Genomic DNA, 20,057 nt, shown 5'->3' with positions numbered 1-20,057 from the left:
GGCGGATCATGAGGTCAGGAGATCGAGACCATCCTGGCCAACACGGTGAAACCCTGTCTCTACTAAAATACAGAAAATTAGCCAGGCATGGTGGTGCGTGCCTGTAGTCCCAGCTACTCAGGAGGCTAAGGCAGGGGAATCGCTTGAACCCGGGAGGCAGACGTTGCAGTGGGTCGAGATCATGCCATTGCACTCCAGCCTGGCGACAGAGCAAGATTCCATCTCAAAAAATAAATAAATAAATTGTAATGCCTTATATCACATCCAAGTATTTAAATCAGTTAACTTTCAAGCTGTTAGTTTTTAAAAAGACCATCAAAGCCGCTAATGGTATTGTTGAAAAAGTTAATGTTACACACTGAAACTAATCATTGTAACAAATCTTCAATTTATTTGAAGCAATTCAGTTTCAAAAACTTTAAATTACAGCAGTCACAGAAAAAAACAGGGAACAGTCAAAAACAATAAAAGAATAATCAGGAGTACTGCAAATTTTTTTGTTTGTTTTTAACACTGTCATGGCTTTATTCAAAACACAGTTGCACAAAAGTATTAACTTCAAAGTTTTTAAGGAGATTCTTGAGGAACTTAACACACTATATACATACTGCCATACAAAGAGCATTAAAATAGGACCAAAAACTTCTACAAAATATAAAACCCACCCTTACTTATTTGCATGAAAATACCACCCACAAAGCTAAATAAGTCTTAAAAGTTACCTGGAGGCTCTAAGTGTTGTTTTCAAAACCAAAGTACTCTAATTTTGATTGCACAGTAAGATGATTGATAAGAAAGTCAACATATAGATTTCATTTTAAAAATAAGTATTTTGTAATCTGGCATAGTATGTAATGAGAATTGTTAGGAACTAGAACAGGGAATTTCAGTTTTTAAAAGCAGAAGAAAAATGTTAGTTTTTTGGGGATTCCAATCCCCTCACTAAACTTATCCCAAGGGTTTTATTTCAATCAGTTGTATAACATTTTTAGTTTCTCCACAAGTAACATCATAATTTTTATTTTAAAACACCAAGTCATACATTTTACATTGTAGAAGTAGTAGCAGCAGTACTATACTCAGTATTTAAATATGTCCCAGTATAGAAGCATAACTCATAACTTCAATTAATTTGCTGACACTAACTTTTAAAAACTTACAAATATTCAAAACAAAGGGAAAAAATTTTAGATAGCCAAGATTTAAAAAGCCATTGCCTTGAACATGGAGCCTCCATAGCAAAAGAGGAGATATACTTGTATACTCATTATATTTTATTTAGTAGCCATGTAAGGAAACACACACTCACTTATCCCAAATATTTTTCTACTTTTAATGGACATCCACTTGAAAACAAATCTTAATTTTAATGTCGATTTAGTTTCAAATACTTTTCCAGCTGCCTAGTATATTCCAATTAAATGCTATTATTATATCTGCTTTAAAACTGGGAATTAAAGGTTAGAAATACTTTGTAGAGTGGTATCCAAATCATTTGAGAGTCCAACATTAAAATTTGACTTTAATGTCTTATTAATATATCAACAGGCAAATGTTCTGACTTTTGAGGAACACTAACACTGCTTCCAAAAGCACCCCTGCTTTTCTTTCTTCATCCTACTAATATTGTCTTAGATGTTGTCAACCAAGAAACATTTATGGTAAGCAGAGCTTACTGCATAAAACTGTATTGATAATATATTCTTATGTCAGAAAATACTCAATTTCTTCCACTTCACTTATTTAAAACCCAGACAGGACTGAAAGGTAGTTGAGGTATAAGACTAAAGGTTTTTGTGGGTTTCACAAGTTTCCCAACTTTCTTTTGAGAGAGCAGGAGGGAGTGAAGCAAGAAGGGAAGGTGATCATAAAGGAATTGCTAAGAAGAATGCACACCTAAAAACAAAACAAAATAAACAACCATCGACATGTCATGATTTGCAGCCTGACAAAAGGGCTCACCTGCATGTCTCTGGACTTAGTATAAGCAATTTTTCCTTCAAAAATAAAATCTTATCAGTCACCACTAAATGCATGAAACATATTACTGATAGAACCTCCACAAAATCCGTGAACTATGCTGCTGAATAGAACCTTTACTATTCTGTTTCTATTTTCCAAGTTACTTGTGACAAAAAAGCAACCAAACACTCTTAGTCAAAAAAAAAAAAAAAAAAAGGTGACTGCCTTCAAACTAAAGATCCCTGGATCACCTCTAAAAAAATAACCAACTTACCACTCGAGACTATTGTCATTTTATATTATAGCAAACTGTAATTTCAGTTAATTTATAAATAAGGAATGAAATGCACCATACTACACCTGTGTAAAAGTGATCACGTTTTAATTATGGGCTAAAAATGACTAATACAGTAGGCTTGAATTTAAAAAATTAAGTCTAAATAAATTGCTAGGGAATTCCACAATGGGAGTCAATGAAAATTTTTCTCTACATATAATATGATCATTAACAGACTAGTTATTTGGAATGATAAGGCAAAAATAGTAAAACCACACTTTTCCTATAAAAAGTTACACATTATCTTCTGTAGGATAGCTATCGTACATGAAGAAACAAAGATGTGATCACTCTATTGCACACCCAGAAACATTAGAGAATCTGGTCTTAGAATGATCTAGTCATCTTCTTCCTCTCCATCATCTTCAGCATCTCGTTTCCTCTTCTCCCCTCGAAGACCTCCTTCTTCTTAAAGAGTGGAAAGAAAAATGCAAAATGCTTAATTTTAACAAATGAGGATTGGTTACATTACAAAGTTTTGAATCTTAGTGAAAAGTTAATGGCAGAGCCTAGCGCGGTGGCTCACACCTGTAATCCCAGCACTTTGGGAGGCTGAGGTGGATGGATCACTTGAGGTCTGGCCAACAAGGTGAAACCCCATCTCTACTAAAAATACAAAAAATTGGCCAGGCGTGGTGGCAGGCGCCTGTAATCTCAGCTACTCCAGAGGTTGAGGAAGAATTCCATGAACCTGGAAGGCAGAAGTACCAGTGAGCCAAGATCGCGCCACTGCACTCCAGCCTGGGCAACCGAGCAAAACTTTGTCTCAAAAAAAAAAAAAAAAAAAGTTAATGGCAGAAGAAAATTGTCCAGGGAAGGTGGCTCACGCCAGTAATTCCAATACTTTGGGAGGCCAAGCCAGGCGGATCACTTGAGGTCAGGAGTTGGAGACCAGCCTGGCCAATAGGGTAAACCCCCCATCTCTACTAAAAATATAAAAATTAGCTGGGTGTGGTGGCAGGTGCCTGTAGTCCCAGCCACCTGGGAGGCTGGGGCAGGAGAATCATTTGAACCCGGGAGGCGGAGGCTGCAGAGAGCCGAGATTGTGCCACTGCACTCCAGTCTGGGCGACACAGTGAGACTGTCTCAAAAGAGGGAGGGAGGGCAGGCTAAGAGAGGAAGAGAGGAAGGAAGGGAGGGAGGGAGGGAGGGAGGGAGGGAGGAAAGGAATGAGGGAGGGAGGGGAGAAAGGAGGGTGGGAGGAAGGAAAGAAGGGGAGGGAGGGAGGGAGGGAAGAAAGGAAGGAAGGAAATTATACTTCAAGTTTCCTCTCTGAATTTCTTTAAATTTGAGTAGGTTGAAAACAGACTTAATAGGCTTAGAAATCCATAATTACAGTTTGCTATGCACCCTTGTGGCCATATCATGAAGTACAGATTAAGAAACTAAGGGCTTGACATCAATGCAATTGTTAGTAAATTTTAAAAATTATTTTGAGGCTGGGTGCAGTGGCTCACATTTATAATCCTAGCACTTTGGGAGGCCAAGGCAAGAGGATCAGTTGGGCCCAGGAGTTCAAGACCAGCCCAGGCAACAGTGAGACCCCGTTTACACAAAAACTACAAAAATTAGCAAGGTGTGGTGGTGGGCACCTGTAGTCTCAGCTACTTTGGAAGAGGCTGAGGTGGGAGGATTGCTTAAGCCTGGGAGGTCGAGGCTGCAGTGAGCTATGATTGCCCCACTGCACTCACTGCTGACAGAGACCCTGTCTCAAAACAATAAAATGAAATAAAATAAAATAGGCCGGGTGTGGTGGCTCACGCCTGTAATCCCAGCACTTTGGGAGGCTGAGATGGGCAGATCACGAGGTCAGGAGATCGAGACCAACCTGGCTAACACAGTGAAACCCCGTCTCTACTAAAAATACAAAAAATCAGCTGGGCGCAGTGGCGGGTGCCTGTAGTCCCAGCTACTCAGGAGGCTGAGGCAGAATGGTGTGAACCCAAGAGGCAGAGCTTGTGGTGAGCTGAGATTGCACCACTGCACTCCAGCCTGAGCGACAGAGCGAGACTCCGTCTCAAAAAAAATAAAATAAAATAAAATAAAATAAAATAAAATATTGGTTGGCCATGGTGGCTCACATCTACAATCCCAGCACTTTGGGAGGCTGGGGTGGGCAGATCGCTTGAACCCAGAGTTCAACACAGCCTGGGCAATATGGCGAAACCCCATCTCTAAAAAAAAAAAAAGATACAGAAATTAGCCAGGTGTGATGGTGTGTGCCTGTAGTCCCAGCTACTTGGGAGGCTGAGATGGCGGGATCACCTGAGCCCAAGGAGATTGAGACTGCAGTGAGTTGTGATTGCATGACTGCACTCCAGCCTGGGTAACAAAGTAAGACCCTGTTTCAAACAAACAAACAAACAAACAAAAATATATATATGTGTATATATATATAAATTTCTAAAGGCCTAGAAAACAAATCTAAAAAGAGCATTAATTATCTGGAGTTCAACTGCTCCTCTCTTACAAGGCTTCACTCTCTCCAAAATGAGACTCTATAAAAATAATAAATTGAGCTCAAGGTTCCATTCATCTCTTCATTTGTTTTTAAAATAAATGTTATAAGCTGTTTATGAGTTATGAATTAATGAGTGCCCTAAGACAATTACTCTTAAAAAAAAAAAACTTTTATAACTTTGAAGGCACTCTATGATAAAGCAAAATCAAAGGGATCAGTAAAAATTGGCATTATAGGCTCATTCTTTAAAGTGTATGAAATATAAATAAATAAATAAATAAAGTATATAAAAAATGACTATGTCTTTAATTTTAGAATTTGTTTATGGCTAATGTAACTCACCCTCTTCTTCCTCTTCTTCCCCTTCTTCAACATAGTCATCATCATCTTCTTCATCCTTGAAATTCAAATATTCAGTTTGAAAATTTAAAAATCATATGGATTTTTCACTCTTTCTTGTAATATATTCCAACAAAAGCAAAGAAACTATGGTTATTCTGTGTTTTGACAACCTCTGCCATTCTTAATAAAGGTCCTTTTCAAAACCTAACTAAAGGGCTGGGCACAGTGGCTCACACCTGTAATCCCAGTACTTTGGGAGGCCGAGGCGGGCGGATGACCTGAGGTCAGGAGTTTGAGACCAGCATGGCCAACATGGTGAAATCCTATCTCTACTAAGAATACAAAAACTAGCCGGGCATGGTGGCAGGCGCCTGTAATGCCAGCTACTCGGGAGGTTGACGCAGGAGAATCGCATGAACCTCAGAGGCAGAGGTTTCAGTGAGCTGAGATCGTGCCATTGCACTCCAGCCTGGGAGACAACAGCAAGGCTTCATCTCAAAAAAACAAACAAACAAACAAAAAAAACCTAACTAAATCTGTAGTTTTTTTTTTCTCTTTCCCTTTTTTTTTTTTTGAGACAGAATTTTGCTCTTGTCGCCCAGGCTGAAGTGCAATGGCATGATCTCGGCTCACCGCAAACTCCGCCTCCCGGGTTCAAGCGATTCTCCTGCCTCGGCCTCCCGATTAGCTGGGATTACAGGCATGTGCCACCATGCCCAGCTAATTTTGTATTTTTAGTAGAGACAGGGTTTCTCCATGTTGGTCAGGCTGGTCTCAAACTCCTGACCTCAGGTGATCCGCCTGCCTCAGCCTCCCAAAATGGTGGGATTACAGGCGTAAGCCACTGCACCCAGCCAACTGCCTAATTCTTGTATCAGAAATCATTCTTATACATTCAGTTGAAATAAAGCATCTCCATACCAGAATACCAGTAAGCTATAAGGAGCAAAAGGAATAGATGAGATAGCAAAAAGCATAAAAAGGAACACAATGAAAATCAGGAAAAACTGCAGACTAAACTGAAGAAGGGAAGACAAGAAAAAAAGGGGAAGACTGAATGTGGCTTTTGTTGCAGAATTTGTTCGTTAAAAAAAGAAAAGGTGGGGCCAGGCGCAGCGGCTCACCTGTAATCCCAGCACTTTGGGAGGCTGAGGCAGGTGGATCACCTGAGGTCAGGAGTTCAAGACCAGCCTGGCCAACACAGTGAAACCCTGTCTCTACTAAAAATACAAAAAATTAGCCAGGTGTGGTGGTGGGTACCTGTAATCCCAGCTACTCAGGACAGTGAGGCAGGAGAATCGCTTCAACCCAGGAGGCAGAGGTGGCAGTGAACCAAGATCGCACCACCCACTCCAGGCTGTGCGACAAGAACGAAACTCCGTCTCAAAAAAGAAAAAAAAAAAGAACACTTAAAGTTCTGTTCTTCATTATATATAGCTCCTAACTCGCCAAGACCCCAAATGAATGTAAATCCTATTTTTTCCATACCAGTTTCATCAGAAAATATCTGTCATTGATCGTTTATATTATGTATCTAACCAATGCAAAACTCATTAGAACAAATATTAACAATTTCCAGTCTAAATAAGAGATGTTATTTTTAATAATAAAAAATGCTTTAAATTCTGAGTTTTTTTTTTTTTGAGATGGAGTTTCACTCTTAATCACCCAGTCTGGACTGCGATGGTGCAATCTCGGCTCACTGCAACCCCCACCTCCCAGGTTCAAGCAATTCTCCTACCTCAGCCTCCCAAGTAGCTGGGATTACAGGCATATGCCACCATGCCCAGCTAATTTTTTCTATTTTTAGTAGAGATAAGGTTTCTCCATGTTGGTCAGGCTGGTTTCAAACTCCTGACCTCAGGTGATCCACCCGCCTCAGCCTCCCAAAGTGTTGGAATTACAGGCGTGAGCCACCACGCCCGGCTTAAATTATGAGTTTTTAAAATAAAATTCAATTTAACATTAGGAGAAAATAACTAACCTAAACTCCCAGGGGCTACAGATAACTTGTTCTAGTCAACTGACATTTCCCATGAGCCTACCACGTACCAGTCAGTGTACTAGATGCTGAGATACAAAGGTGAGTGGCACTCCCCTTAAGGAGCTCACCACTTAGCAGGAAGTGGCCAAATGATTTTACAAGTGTCTGTAGGCAATAGAAGCCTGATCACGATTCAGAGGTAACAGATGGAGGAGTGACTGCCTAAGAAAAAATATAGAAAGCTTCAATGATGAGGCAACTGCAGAGTTGGGTTTGTAAAGATAAGAATTCACAAAGCATGATTTGGGTGGTGGTTGCACAAGTACATGCATATGTAAAATTCCATGGAGTTGTAAATCAAATCAGTGCACTTCACAAGCTTCACTCAGCAAAAAACAAAAAGTTTATCAGAGGCTCATTTCAGATAGAGTGAACAACATATTCATACACAGCCATAAAGGTAAAATAGCTTGGTGTGATCATTTAATTTGGAATCAAGGGAGACGAAGCTGGAGGAGAAAGCAGGGGCCGGGCACAGTGGCTCACGCCTGTAATAGGTGGGTGGATAATTGAGGTCAGGATTCAAACCACCTGGCCAACATGGTGAAACCTGTCTCTACAAAAAACAAAAATTAGCCAGGCATGGTGAAGGAAGCAAAGGCCAGAAATGAAAGGCCTTGTATGTCTTGGGGGCTAGAGGGAAACATTAAAGGGTTTTAAGAAGGCTGATGTATAATCACATTTGCATTAGACTAAACAGGCAGCACTGTGGAGAATACTCCTAAGTGGTGATGCTGTATTCAGAGAGACTATTTAGAAAGCTACTACAAAAGAATAAGCAAGAGATAATTAGGAGAAAGAAACAAGTTTTCTTGAGCGCCTATAATGTGCCAGGGACTATATTCTTTACACAGATTATCTTGTTAAATCCTTAATCCTATGAGGTGGATATAACCTGCTTTTTTTTTTTTGAGACAGAGTCTTGCTCTGTTGCCCAGGCTGGAGTGCAGAGGCACGATCTCAGCTCACTGCAATCTCCGCCTCCTGAGTTCAAGTGATTCTCGGCCTCAGTCTCACGATTAGCTGGGACTATAGGTGTGTGCCATCATGCCCAGCTAATTTTTGTATTTTTAGTAGATACGGGGTTTCCCCACTCATGTTGTCCAGGCTGGTCTCAAACTCCTGACCTCATGATCCACTTGCCTCAGCCTCCAAAAGTGCTGGGATTACAGGTGTGAGCCACCATGCCCGGCCTAATCTGTTTTATAAATGCAGGAATTGAGGTTCACGGACATTTGTAAAATGTTTCCACCATACCATGCCATTAAGGCTATAACAGATTTGAAAGTTATCTGGGAGGTAAAATCAATAGGTGTTTATGATTATCTGGATATAGTTTGGGCTAGAGGACAATGAAAAAAAAGACAGGTGGATAGACATACGCACACCCACAACTTAGAAACAACTCTCAGATTGCTACAAAACATACTTTATATAGTACTTAGCCCTATGCCTAGAAATTAATTTTCAGTGCAGGTAAGAAGTGTGTATTCACCTGAATTTCTTCTTTCATTAAGTATGAGAGACCTACTTCCTCTTCTCCCTCTCCCAACTCTGAACCTGCTTCATCTTCATCTTCATCCTCATCCTCATCCTCCTCTTCCTCTTCCTCTTCCTCATATCCTTCCGGTGGACCAGCTTCATTTTCCTCTTCCTCTTCATCATCTTCATCTCCATCTTTAAAAAATCATTTAAAGATGAGTAAATGACTGGGTAAATGTTTCTTCCTAGGATGTTGATGCTTTTTACCCTTGCCCAATCACTTCAAATTTGTAAGCCAATAGGTGGAAAGTAACTCAGAGCGATACTTTTTTTTTTTTTTAAGATTTCTGTTTCACAACATTCCTAGTCATTCCTACAAACCAAATGCGAGAAGTATGGCTTCCAAATACTGGTATCCAATATATATCTAGATTCTCATGAAAATATCACACGCGCTAAAGTTTGTTTTACTTTGTGGACACTTCAAAACTTTGCTTGTGAGATGCTGGAGAGGCTGCAGAGAAAAGGGAATGCTTATACACTGTTGGTGGGAATGTAAATTAGTTCAGCCACTATGAAAAGCAGTTTGGAAATTTCTCAAAGAACTAAAAATACAACTACCATTCAACCCAGCAATCCCATTACTGGGTATATACCCAAAGGAAAGCAAATCATTCTACCAAAAAGACATGTGCACTTGTATGTTCACCACAGCATTATTCACAATATCAAAGACATGGAACCAACCTAGGTGCCCATCAATGGTGGACTGGATAAAGAAAATGTAGAACATACACATGATGGAATACTACACAGCCATAAAGAAAGAATGAAATCACGTCCTTTGCAGCAACATAGATACAGCTGGGGCCATCATCCTAAGTGGATTAATGCAGAAACAAAAAACCAAATACTGCATGCTCACTCTTATAAGCAGGAGTTAAACACTGGGGACACAGGGACATAAAGATGGGAACAGACACTGGAAACTTCAAAAGAGGGGAAGGAGGGTGGCTGAAGAACTATTAGGCACTACGTTCACTATTTGGGTGAGAGGATCAGAAGACCAAACCTCAGCATCATGCAATACACCCATGGAATAAACTTGCGCCGGGCACGGTGGCTCACGCTTGTAATCCCAGCACTTTGGGAGGCCAAGGCGGGCGGATCACGAGGTCAGGAGATCGAGACCACGGTGAAACCCCGTCTCTACTAAAAAATACAAAAAATTAGCCGGACGTGGTGGTGGGCGCCTGTAGTCCCAGCTACTCGGAGAGGCTGAGGCAGGAGAATGGCGTGAACCCGGGAGGCAGAGCTTGCAGTGAGCCGAGATTGCGCCACTGCACTCCAGCCTGGGCGACAGAGCAAGACTCTGTCTCAAAAAAAAAAATTTAAAAAAAATAATAAAAATAAAAATAAAATAAAAAATAAAAAAAAATAAACTTGCACATGTACCCCCTTAAATCTAAAATAAAAAATAAACCCGCTTATCTATCATTTCATCATTTTATAACAGTATTTATCCGTCAAATTTCTTTTTACGATGAAGAAGTTTTCACTCAATAATAACGAGCAGTATCCCATTACTAACAGCTATTCTGTCATCTGATCTGTTAGTCATCCACTTACCTAAAACTGTATACTCACAATATAATTCTAGATTATTTTTCATCCCTCAAAAAGAAATCCCACACCCACAGGCAGTCACTCTCCCATTTTCGTCTCCCCCAGCATCGAGCAACCAATAATCTACTTTCTGTCTCAATGGATTTGCCTATCCTGAAGTTTCTGCCTACTCTGAACCATATATACAGTTTTTTGTTTGTCTTTTTGTTTTGCTTTTGAGACAGAGTCTAACTCTGTCGCCCAGGCTACAGTGCAGTGACACGATCTCAGCTCACTGCAACCTTCGCCTCCCGGGTTCAAGCAATTCTCCTGCCTCAGCTTCCCATGAACTTTCCATATAAATGAAGTCAAACAATACATGGTCTTTTGTGTCTCTCTTCTTTCACGTAGAAGGACATTTTCAAGGTTCATTCATGTGGCATGTATCACTACTTCATTCATATTTATGGTGGAATAATATTGCACTGTGTAGATAAACCACATTTTTAAAATCTGTTCATCGGGCTAGGGCGCAGTGGCTCACGCTGGTAATCCTAGCACTTTAGGAGGCCAAGGCAGGTGGATCACGAGGCCAGCAGTTCGAGACCAGCCTGACCAACATGGTGAAACCCCATCTCTACTAAAAATACAAAAAAATTAGCTGGGAGTGGTGGCGGGCACCTGTAATCCCAGCGACTTGGGAGGCTGAGGCAGGAGAATTGCTTGAAACCGGAAGGCGAAGGTTGCAGTGAGCCGAGATTGCGCCACTGCACTCTAGCCTGGGCAATAAGAGCAAAACTCCATCTCAACATTAATAAAAAAAAAAAAAAAAATTCCGTTCGTCAGTTGATAGACATTTGGGTTTCTACTTTTTGGCTATTATAAGTGGTTGTTCTTTAAAAAAAATACTATTTAAGAGGTTGCCACTTTTACTGGGTGTACAACTTTCTACAGATATAAAATTTCACAGAGCTTCATGTTATAATAGTCATTAAATTCCCTGAAACTATAGGAAATCTGAAAGAAGAAACACTGGCTAGAGCTATGGGTTTTTAATTTTTTCTTGTCTTACTAATATCTTGTTGTGGATTTTTTTTTCACACCTAAATTTCCAGGCCCAATCTAATTTGCACAGCTACAGCAGAGGCTATAATTATGACACACTTATGAGTATTAAGAATGATTACCCTCATCATCCTCCTCTTCAGAGTCCGGTGCTTCATTATCCTCCTGATCAAATCCATCTAAGTATGTGATTTGCTGCAGCAGTTCAAAAATACTTTCTCTATAATCTTCCAGGTTTGTGATCTCACAGTTAAACAGGTCAAGACTTTTCAAATTTTTAAGATTTTGCTGGAAAAGTAAAGTTAAAACTTACATTCAAGATTTAAAATACCATGTTATTTCTTTTTTCTTTTTTTTTTTGAGACGGAGTCTAGCTCTGTTGCCAGCTGGAATTCAGAGCTGCGATCTCCGCTCACTGCAACCTCCGCCTCCTGGGTTCAAGCAATTCTCTTGCCTCAGCCTCCCGAGTAGCTGGGACTACAGGTGTGCGCCACCATGACCGGCTAATTTTTGTGTTTTTGTTTTGTTTTGTTTTGTTGAGATGGACTTTTTGCTCTTGTTGCCCAGGCTGGAGTGCAATGGCACGATCTCAGCTCACCACAACCTCTGCCTCCCGGGTTCAAGCGATTCTCCTGCCTCAGCCTCCCGAGTCGCTGGGATTACAGGCACGCGCCTCCACATGCAGCTAATTTTGTATTTTTATTAGAGACGAGGTTTCCACATTGGTCAGGCTGGTCTCAAACTCCCGACCTCAGGTGATCTGCCTGCCTCGGCCTCCTGAAGTGCTAGGATTACAGGCGTGAGCCACCGCGCCCGGCCTAATTTTTATATTTTTAGTACAGACAGGGTTTTCCCATGTTGGCCAGGATGGTCTCGATCTCCTGACCTCATGATCCGCTCACCTTGGCCTCCCAAAGTGCTGGGATTACAGGCGCGAGCCACCGTGCCCGACCACATCATTTCTTTTTAATTTATGATCCAGAAAACAAATATATTAGAAATTGAGAATGATTTTTGTATTTTTCGAGTTTTATAATGAAGGGTTATTATATCAAGCACAACCAGCTCACCTGGCTAATTTTTTTTTTTTTTTTTTTTTTTTTTGTAGAGACAGGGTCTCACTATGTTGCCCAGGTTGGTCTCAAACTCCTGGACTCAAGCGATCCTCCCACCTCTGCCTCTCAAAGTGCTGGGATTACAGACATAAACCACTGTGCCCAGCCTCCAATCTTTTTTCAAAATCAGAGCAATAATTTTCAGCATGTCACTTTTTCTTTTCCTTCCCTCAAACCAGGAAAGAAGGGGACAAATAATAAAATACTCAAAAAATAATCAAGAAGGAAGGAAAAAGAATAAAAGGTAAAAAAAAAAAAAAAAAATACTGGAAATGTTAAAACCAGATATTCAACTCCTGAAGTTGATGATAAAATAAATTTCTCATTGATTTAAAAATTCATGGCTGGGCGCAGTGGCTCACGCCTGTAATCCCAGCACTTTGGGAGGCCGAGGCGGGCGGATCACGAGGTCAGGAGATCGAGACCATCCTGGCTAACGCGGTGAAACCCTGTCTCTACTAAAAATACAAAAAATTAGCCGGGCGTAGTGGCGGGCGCCTGTAGTCCCAGCTACTCGGGAGGCTGAGGCAGGAGAATGGCGTGAACCCGGGAGGCGGAGCTTGCAGTGAGCCGAGATCGTGCCACTGCACTCCAGCCTGGGTGACAGAGTGAGACTTTGTCTCAAAAAAAAAAAAAAATTTAAATTTATCTGAATATTTTAGTCTAAAAGAAACAAAAGCAGTAACTGCCCAGATCATAACATACAAAAAATTCATAAGTTTTAAGAGTTAAATAGAAATTAATAGACACAAACAAATCTCAGAAAATTTAACCAAAAAAAGCAAGTCCAGAGACAAAACCGTTCCACTTACCAGAGCTTCTACTGTACTGAGATCTTTTATTTTGTTTCCACTCAGATTGAGGTAGGTAAGATTTGGACATTTCTCTGCCAGGACTTCCAAGCCTCCAGAAATTATATTATCACTAAGCTCCAACTATACATTCAACAAAGGAAGAAAACAAAGAATGGTAAAGGTATCATATCAAACTTTTTTTTTGTTTTTTTGAAACGTAGTCTCACTCTGTCACCCAGGCTGGAGTGCAGTGGTGTGATCTCCACTCACTGCAACCTCCGCCTCCTGGGTTCAAGCAAATTCTCCTGCCTCAGCCTCCCAAGTAGCTGGGATTACAGGTGCCCACCAGCACACCCACCTAATTTTTGTATTTTTGGTACAGATGGGGTTTCACCATGTTGGCCAGGCTGGTCTCGAACTCCTGACCTCAGGTGATCCGCCCGCCTTGGCCTCCCAAAGTGCTGGGATTACGGGCATGAGCCACCGCGCCTGGCATATCAAAGATTTTTAAAGTATATCAATTTGAAGAAAAAAAAACTGTCATTCTCTCTGGCTTCAAGAAACTATCACTATAGATCATTAATTTCCAAATTCCTTTCTACATCTGCCAAATAATATATTAGAACACCTACATAATGGGCTTTTAACCCAGCTTGGATTCTAGTTGTACTACATTTGGATTTCATGATGTACAGAATAATATTTGGTATATATTAAATCCAAATTCATATTATAAGGCAATTCCACTATTAGATTTAAATTTCTAGGCCAGGCACAGAGGCTCACTCCTCTAATCCCAGCACTGTGGGAGGCCAAGGCAGGAGGATGACTGGAGCCCAGGAATTTGAAACCGGTCTGGACAACATGGTGAAACCCTATCTCTGCAAAAAATACAAAAATTAGCCAGGTGTGATGACGCATGCCTGTAGTCTCAGCTACTCGGGAGGCTGAGGTGGGAGGATGCTTGAGCTCGGGAGGCGGAGGTTGCAATGAGCCAAGATCTCACCACAGCACTCCAGCCTGGGCGACAGAGTAAGACCCTGTCTCAAAAATAAATAAATTTATAAAAGCAGTATTAGAGCTGATTCTCAAAATCCTATATAACTTTTTCTTATCTCTAGAAACTTAAAAACTTCTAATTAGCAAGCAGGTCATTCCATTTGGCCAAACACTAGACATAACAGTCGTGGCATTGAAATCATGATGCTTCACGTAAATGCCAACTTACTTTTCGAAGTTTATTTAAGCTGGGAAGCCGGGCCAGCGAACTTAGTTCCACATTAGCCATACTCAGAAATTCTAGTTCTTTGAAAGTATCATTCAGGCCTTCAATTTCCCCATTGACACACAGGCAATTATCAAGGACTAACTCTGTCACCTGTAAGAGGGAAAACATTAATTAATGATTCTTTAGTTTGTAATCTGTTTAGGTAGAGACCTGGGTCTTGACACTTTGGAAATCTAACTATTAAAACCACCAATCTCCAGTTCGATTGCCCATCAGTTAAAACTAAACACAACACAACAGAAACCCCACCAATCCCCTTACACAGATCCTTTTCATTTCCCCCCAAAACTGATATACAATCTAAAGTCATCACTATAAGTAATCTTTTAAATTTTCTTTTTTCTTTTTTTTTTTTGAGATGGAGTCTTGCTGTTACCCAGGCTGGAGTGCAATGGCACGATCTCGGCTCACTGTAACCTCCGCCTCCTGGGTCCAAGCAATTCTCCTGTCTCAGCCTCTCGAGTAGCTGGGATTACAGGTGCATGCCACCACTCCCGGCTAATTTTTTTGTATTTTTAGTAGAGACAGGGTTTCACCATGTTGGCCAGGCTAGTCTTGAACTCCTGACCTCAGGTGATCTGCCCCCCCTCGGCCTCCCAAAGTGCTGGGATTACAGGGATGAGCCACCTCACCTGGCCATTTTTTAAATTTAAACTTGGACTAAAGTTCAATGCCTGCTTCAAATCACTGATGCATAAGAAACAAACTTTGAAGAAGTTCCCATGTGAAACCTGTTTCTGACCCTGATAAGGAGGACCCTCAACATCAGAGAATATATTTATGCAAGGAGCGGGTACCTGAGCTACCAGGAAAAGATTCAAGTGAGCTGCCCTAAAACCTACAAAGAGTGCCAGGAGCGGGGGCTCACGCCTGTAATCCCAGTACTTTGGGAAGCTGAGGCAGGTGGATCACTTGAGGTTAGGAGATCAAGACAAGCCTGGCCAACATAGTGAAACCCCGTCCCTACTAAAAACACAAAAATCAGCCGGGCGTGATGGTGGATACCTGTAATCCCAGCTAGTCGGGAGGCTGAGGCAGGAGAATCACTTGAACCCAGGCAGCGGAGGTTGCAGTGAGCCAAGGCCGCACCATTGCACTCCAGCTTGGGCAACAGATCGAGACTCTACCTCAAAAAAAAAAAAAAACCTACAAAGAGAAGAAACTGTCTAATCACTTTTTCAGTTTAAACCTCCTTCTCTTTGGTTGATAAAAGCATCATAACTCAAAAAAACCTCCTTACCCTTTATGAAGAAATGTTAGAAAGCTCCTCTGGGAACAGCCCAGAGGGTATTTGTTCTCACATCCAGGCCAAACAGTATCACCCAGAACAATACATTCTTAACAAAATGTTACTTCTCCCTACCACTCTGGAATAATAGCATTTCTGTGCACTTTTCCCCATTCCTCAAGGAGTGGGGCTGAATTCCCTATTAGGTAAGAGTTGTAGTAACAAACTTCCTGGTGTGGGCCTGAATGGACTTAATCTTTAAGGGAAAGGTCAAAGATCCTGGTTCTCTATATTCAATGTGAAAACCTGTTTGAGGTATCCGAGGGCTAAAATTTGGCAACAAGGAATGCCACCTTCTCTATTTGAATATGATTTTGACATAATTATTTCTGTGGCCAGAGAGAGCGTCTTGAGCTCCGTTTTGGAGAAGAGGAAACTATGGCCCGGAGATCAAGAATGGCTTGCCTAGAGTCACAGTTGGTTTGCCGCAGGGCTGTGAACTGGTTCTGTCTTCAGACTCCCCGTGTAGCTGAGGAGTGGGAGCTACCAGATTTGGTGTCAGAAAACCAGTTCCTCCACTTGTGTAAATCATTTCACTGCCCTGAGACTGTCTGCTAATTTGGATTCTAGAACAACACAATCCACCTTACAAGTATGTAAGGAGGAAAGTAAATAACAAACGGGATAAGTGCTTTGTAAACTGTCTATATAAATATAAGAGACCGTTATTACAACACAGCGGAAGAAGTTGAAAAAAGGCAACGTCTTGCGCTCCCCAAAACTCGCAAAGAAATTACTACAATCACTAAGTGAAAGAATCCTGGCGGGGGAGGCGCGGGCGAGATTCAATTTTCCAACCCAAACCACCAAAAAGTATTCTAAACGTGTGCTTGTGAGAGACAGCTTTTAAAGTTTGTCTTTTTTTTTTCCTGAAGCCTCTAAGAATAAGCTCTAGAAACTTCAAGTTCTCTCCAGGATGACCCTGATAGCAAGCAACTGTTTCCTCTCCCTGCCAATTTCAGAAAACAGGCACTTAAAAAAAAAAAGTCTCAGTTGCTACTCCACACGCCGGACGCGAAAGCCCAGACAGACCCTGCTCATCCTCTATGCCGATCTGCACAGACACCACCCGTTATATCCTTCTATCGATAGGTCGATCCAGCTACAGACAACTCCCTTACATTCCAATTCTAGGCTTATTTCAGCAAGACTGATGCTTTCCTCTGCGAGGCTCCCCGCTGGCCACCAGCCCTGCTCTCGCGACGTGCCGCTCCGACTGACGGGAAACCCCACACGGGGCGGGGACTCCCCAAGGAAAAAAGGGGTCGCCTCCCAACCCGCGTTGTCCTCGCGCCTTCGCCCTGGGTAGGTGAGGCCGAGGAGGCAACCGCGAAAAGGAGGCGGAAACGCCTCTTGCCCGACCCCCGAAAAGTTGACCGCGACCCCGCCTCACGTGGCCCCTCCCAACCCCGTCTCTTTAAGGCGACAGCAGTGAGAGCGCATCATTTAGTTTCGGCGAACCCATCTTTAAAGCACGAAACTACTACGTCCCTTATGTTGAGTTTTGTGAAACCGTCTCCAGGGATCAAATTCAGAGTTGCGGCCACACGACGTGCCACATATCGTTACACGGCGGGGGAAGAAGCGGATTACGCCTCCCGTCCCCTCCCCACCTCCGGTCACTGCGACGAGTCCCCAAACTCACCCGCGGTCGGAGAACCCGCCGCTAACCCAGATTCCGCCGGGCGAAGGGCAGAGGGCGGCGCGCGCGGCTTCCCGGAGGAGCGGGCGCCGCCGGAGCAGAGAATGCGCGGACTCTGCAAGCGACCCCAGCCCGCGCCCGTCGCGACGTCGGACGCCCAGGGCCTCGAGGCCGGGGGAGCCCACCCCCTAAAAAGATGAGTTGGCCGCACTGCAGAAAAGTTGGACTAACTTCTCTGGCGCCTATGGCTGCAGCAGGGGCCGAGTGGGACTGGGGGGTCGCGCCCACGCCGCCGGCCCCCAGGAGGAGGAGTGCCAGGAGCGAAGCGGCGGAGCGCCCCCACCAGCCCGCTTCCCGCCCCCACGAGGCCAGGACGCCCGACTCGATGAAAGCCGAAAGGAGTTAAGCCCCCATGCACACACAAAAACGCCCCTAGAAACTTCAACCCTTCGCCATTTTAAGTAGAAGATTTTAATGATTTAAAACTTAAAATTAAACATTTCCCCAACCCTAACCCGGGGGGTGGGGGCTAACTTATTACTCCATCCCCGCACACCCACCCAGGACCACCAGAAATCCGATCCTCAGAATACAGGACTGATGGGGAAGGGGTGGGGGCTGAGTCATCTCACCTCCTCCGGGGATCTGTTCCTTAACTCCAGGTTAATCTTCTTCTTCATCTCCATGTCCTCCTCTGGCTCTTCAGCTACTACTCTCCTTCTTTTCCTTTTCCTGCCCTCCCCAATACCCCCAACCCAAAATTTTTAAGAGATTTAGAAATGAATGAAAAGGAACGCAAATATAAACGCCCACTACCACCAGATAGGTGTGGGGGAGAAAGAAGAGAATAGCAAATGGAGTCCAAGAGTTGGGACTCTAACTCGGCTGCCCCCACCTCCTTGTCCACACACTAGCGCGCGCACACACACGCACGCACGCGCGCACACACATACACACACACACACACACACACACCCGCAGTTCCTTCCCCTTCAATGGCTGCTCAGAGACTGAGCCTCCATGACACGGCACCGCCAACCCCCTGGCCTACACTCCACCCACCTACCAAACGTGTTGGTTGATTCTTTAGCGTCACATTACTTCATTGGGCTAGGTAAATGTCTATCAGTCTTCAGGGAGGCCCTGGACCAGAAACTCCGTCCCTATTGGCTACGATCAAGCGCGCAGTTAATTTTGATAGGTCCAGGAGGGTGTACGTCCCGGAGAAATGATTTTGAATCCCAGTACCCCCCCTACTTTTCTTTATGTAGTTGGCGCGCTTTCCCTAGGCACTCGGACAGTTTCGTTGTCTGTTGGATTTGGTTTTTAGTTTTTGGTTTTTTATTCTGTTGTTAGTGTTAAAGAGGGAGAAAGCATCCTTCGGTGCCCAAGTTGCGTTACTGATAATTCACCACACGGCTCGAACTGGCTCTTGGCCGTTTTAAAAGCATAGCCTCTGCTTTGCAGCCAAGGTGTACAGCAACGTGCGCATCACATTAAAAAGATGCCTTCGTGGCATTGTCCTGCTGGGGTCAGGCTCTTCACAGAGACTGACCTTTCGTGATGCAGAGCTAGAGCCAAGATTTTAAAGATGGTAGTTTAACACCATAAAAGACAACAATTTTGAAAGCAGTTGGGTGAAGTATGTAAGTTAATAATATTTAAATAAAACTATCCTGGAGGAATTGTTACTGAGTTAATTGTTGCTGTAATAAACACTAAGACCTTGGAGGAAAAATAACGCTGGCCTAATGAAAATCAGACATTAATTAGCATAGAAATGGCACAGCGATGCCTCTCTAATTTCCCTTTGGTTGGTTTCCATGGAAATCTGTAGGTGAAGTGTGCTTTTAAAAGTGTTTATCGCTTCTCTGCTTTTTGGCTAAGATCAAGTGTAGGATCTGTTCTTAACAGTTTAATATCTGGTATATTTTCTATCCGAGGCCAATATATTAAATGGATTTGGGGAGCAGGAAGACGGAATAGGAGCTTGCTTGTTCACTTCACGCATCGACCTGGTATTACAGTACCTCCAGGAACAGTGCACCCCCTCAGGAGATTAAAATTTAGTGTTCAAAACAGAAGAAGGAAAAAAAAACAGTCTGTCTATGTGGGATGGGATATAAAAGAGTGGGATAAGAATTATCTTTTGGCCGGGGATGGTGGCTCCCACCTATAATCCCAGCACTTAGGAAGGCCAAGGCGGTTGGATCACCTGAGGTCAGGAGTTGGAGACCAGCCTGACTAACATGGTGAAACCTCGTCTCTACAAAAAATACAAAATATTAGCCGGGTGTGGTGGCGTGCGCCTGTAATCCCAGCTACTCCAGAGGCTGAGACAGGAGAATTGCTTGAACCCGGGAGGCAGAGGTTGCAGTGAACCGAAATCGTGCTATTGCACTCCAGCCTAGACAGCAAAAGCGAAACTCTGTCTCAAAAATAAAAAGAATTATCTTTTAAAATTTTGTCTTGAGGGTCTAACTTTTTTCTTAGCTCTTGCTTAAATTATATCATTCTTATTCCCTTACACCATTCTCAGGATAAATAACCAAATAAATTCCAAATGATTTGGGGAAGGAGTGGAAAGTGGGAGAATTAGTCCCATCCCTCCCAGAACTGGTTGCTGTTTTTC

General features: G+C 42.8%; 1 protein-coding gene and 1 non-coding gene across 5 annotated transcripts; one reads left to right on the top strand and one right to left on the bottom strand.

Annotated features, from left to right (window-relative positions):
- Positions 1 to 368: 368 nt before the first annotated feature.
- On the bottom strand, positions 369 to 18,466 carry ANP32E (acidic nuclear phosphoprotein 32 family member E). Of its 4 annotated transcripts, none has more exons than XM_058439340.1 (7): positions 18,058 to 18,463; positions 14,436 to 14,585; positions 13,226 to 13,348; positions 11,421 to 11,586; positions 8,642 to 8,823; positions 5,103 to 5,157; positions 369 to 2,704 (listed from the first exon to the last, which is right to left on the bottom strand). In XM_058439340.1, exons 1-7 carry the CDS (start codon positions 18,109 to 18,111, stop codon positions 2,637 to 2,639), a joined length of 798 nt encoding a protein of 265 aa, XP_058295323.1. In that variant the 5' UTR covers positions 18,112 to 18,463; the 3' UTR covers positions 369 to 2,636. The 4 variants fall into 4 exon arrangements, with proteins under 4 accessions (XP_058295323.1, XP_032010709.1, XP_058295324.1 ...); XM_032154818.2 differs by having other exon boundaries at positions 369 to 2,707; positions 18,058 to 18,462; XM_058439341.1 differs by lacking the exon at positions 18,058 to 18,463 and adding an exon at positions 17,429 to 17,512 and having other exon boundaries at positions 369 to 2,707.
- An 821-nt stretch (positions 18,467 to 19,287) lies between these two features.
- On the top strand, positions 19,288 to 19,477 carry LOC116470130 (U2 spliceosomal RNA). The gene has a single exon (XR_004248545.1). It is a non-coding gene; the product is annotated as a U2 spliceosomal RNA (small nuclear RNA).
- The last annotated feature ends 580 nt before the right edge of the window (positions 19,478 to 20,057 follow it).

This window comes from Hylobates moloch, unplaced genomic scaffold, assembly GCF_009828535.3.
Source record: "Hylobates moloch isolate HMO894 unplaced genomic scaffold, HMol_V3 SCAFFOLD_5, whole genome shotgun sequence".
NCBI classification, from domain to species: Eukaryota; Metazoa; Chordata; class Mammalia; order Primates; family Hylobatidae; genus Hylobates; species Hylobates moloch.
This window is presented reverse-complemented; position numbering and strand designations above follow the sequence as displayed.

Bases quoted from the DNA above. Each gene is read 5' to 3' on its own strand.
- ANP32E (XM_032154818.2), bottom strand. From the start codon at position 18,111: ATGGAGATGAAGAAGAAGATTAACCTGGAGTTAAGGAACAGATCCCCG. The intron at 11,587-13,225 runs GTAAGTGGAACG...TTACTTTTCCAG, and splicing joins TCAGTACAGTAGAAGCTCTG to CAAAATCTTAAAAATTTGAA. The intron at 5,158-8,641 runs GTGAATACACAC...TTGAATTTCAAG, and splicing joins TAATGAAAGAAGAAATTCAG to GATGAAGAAGATGATGATGA.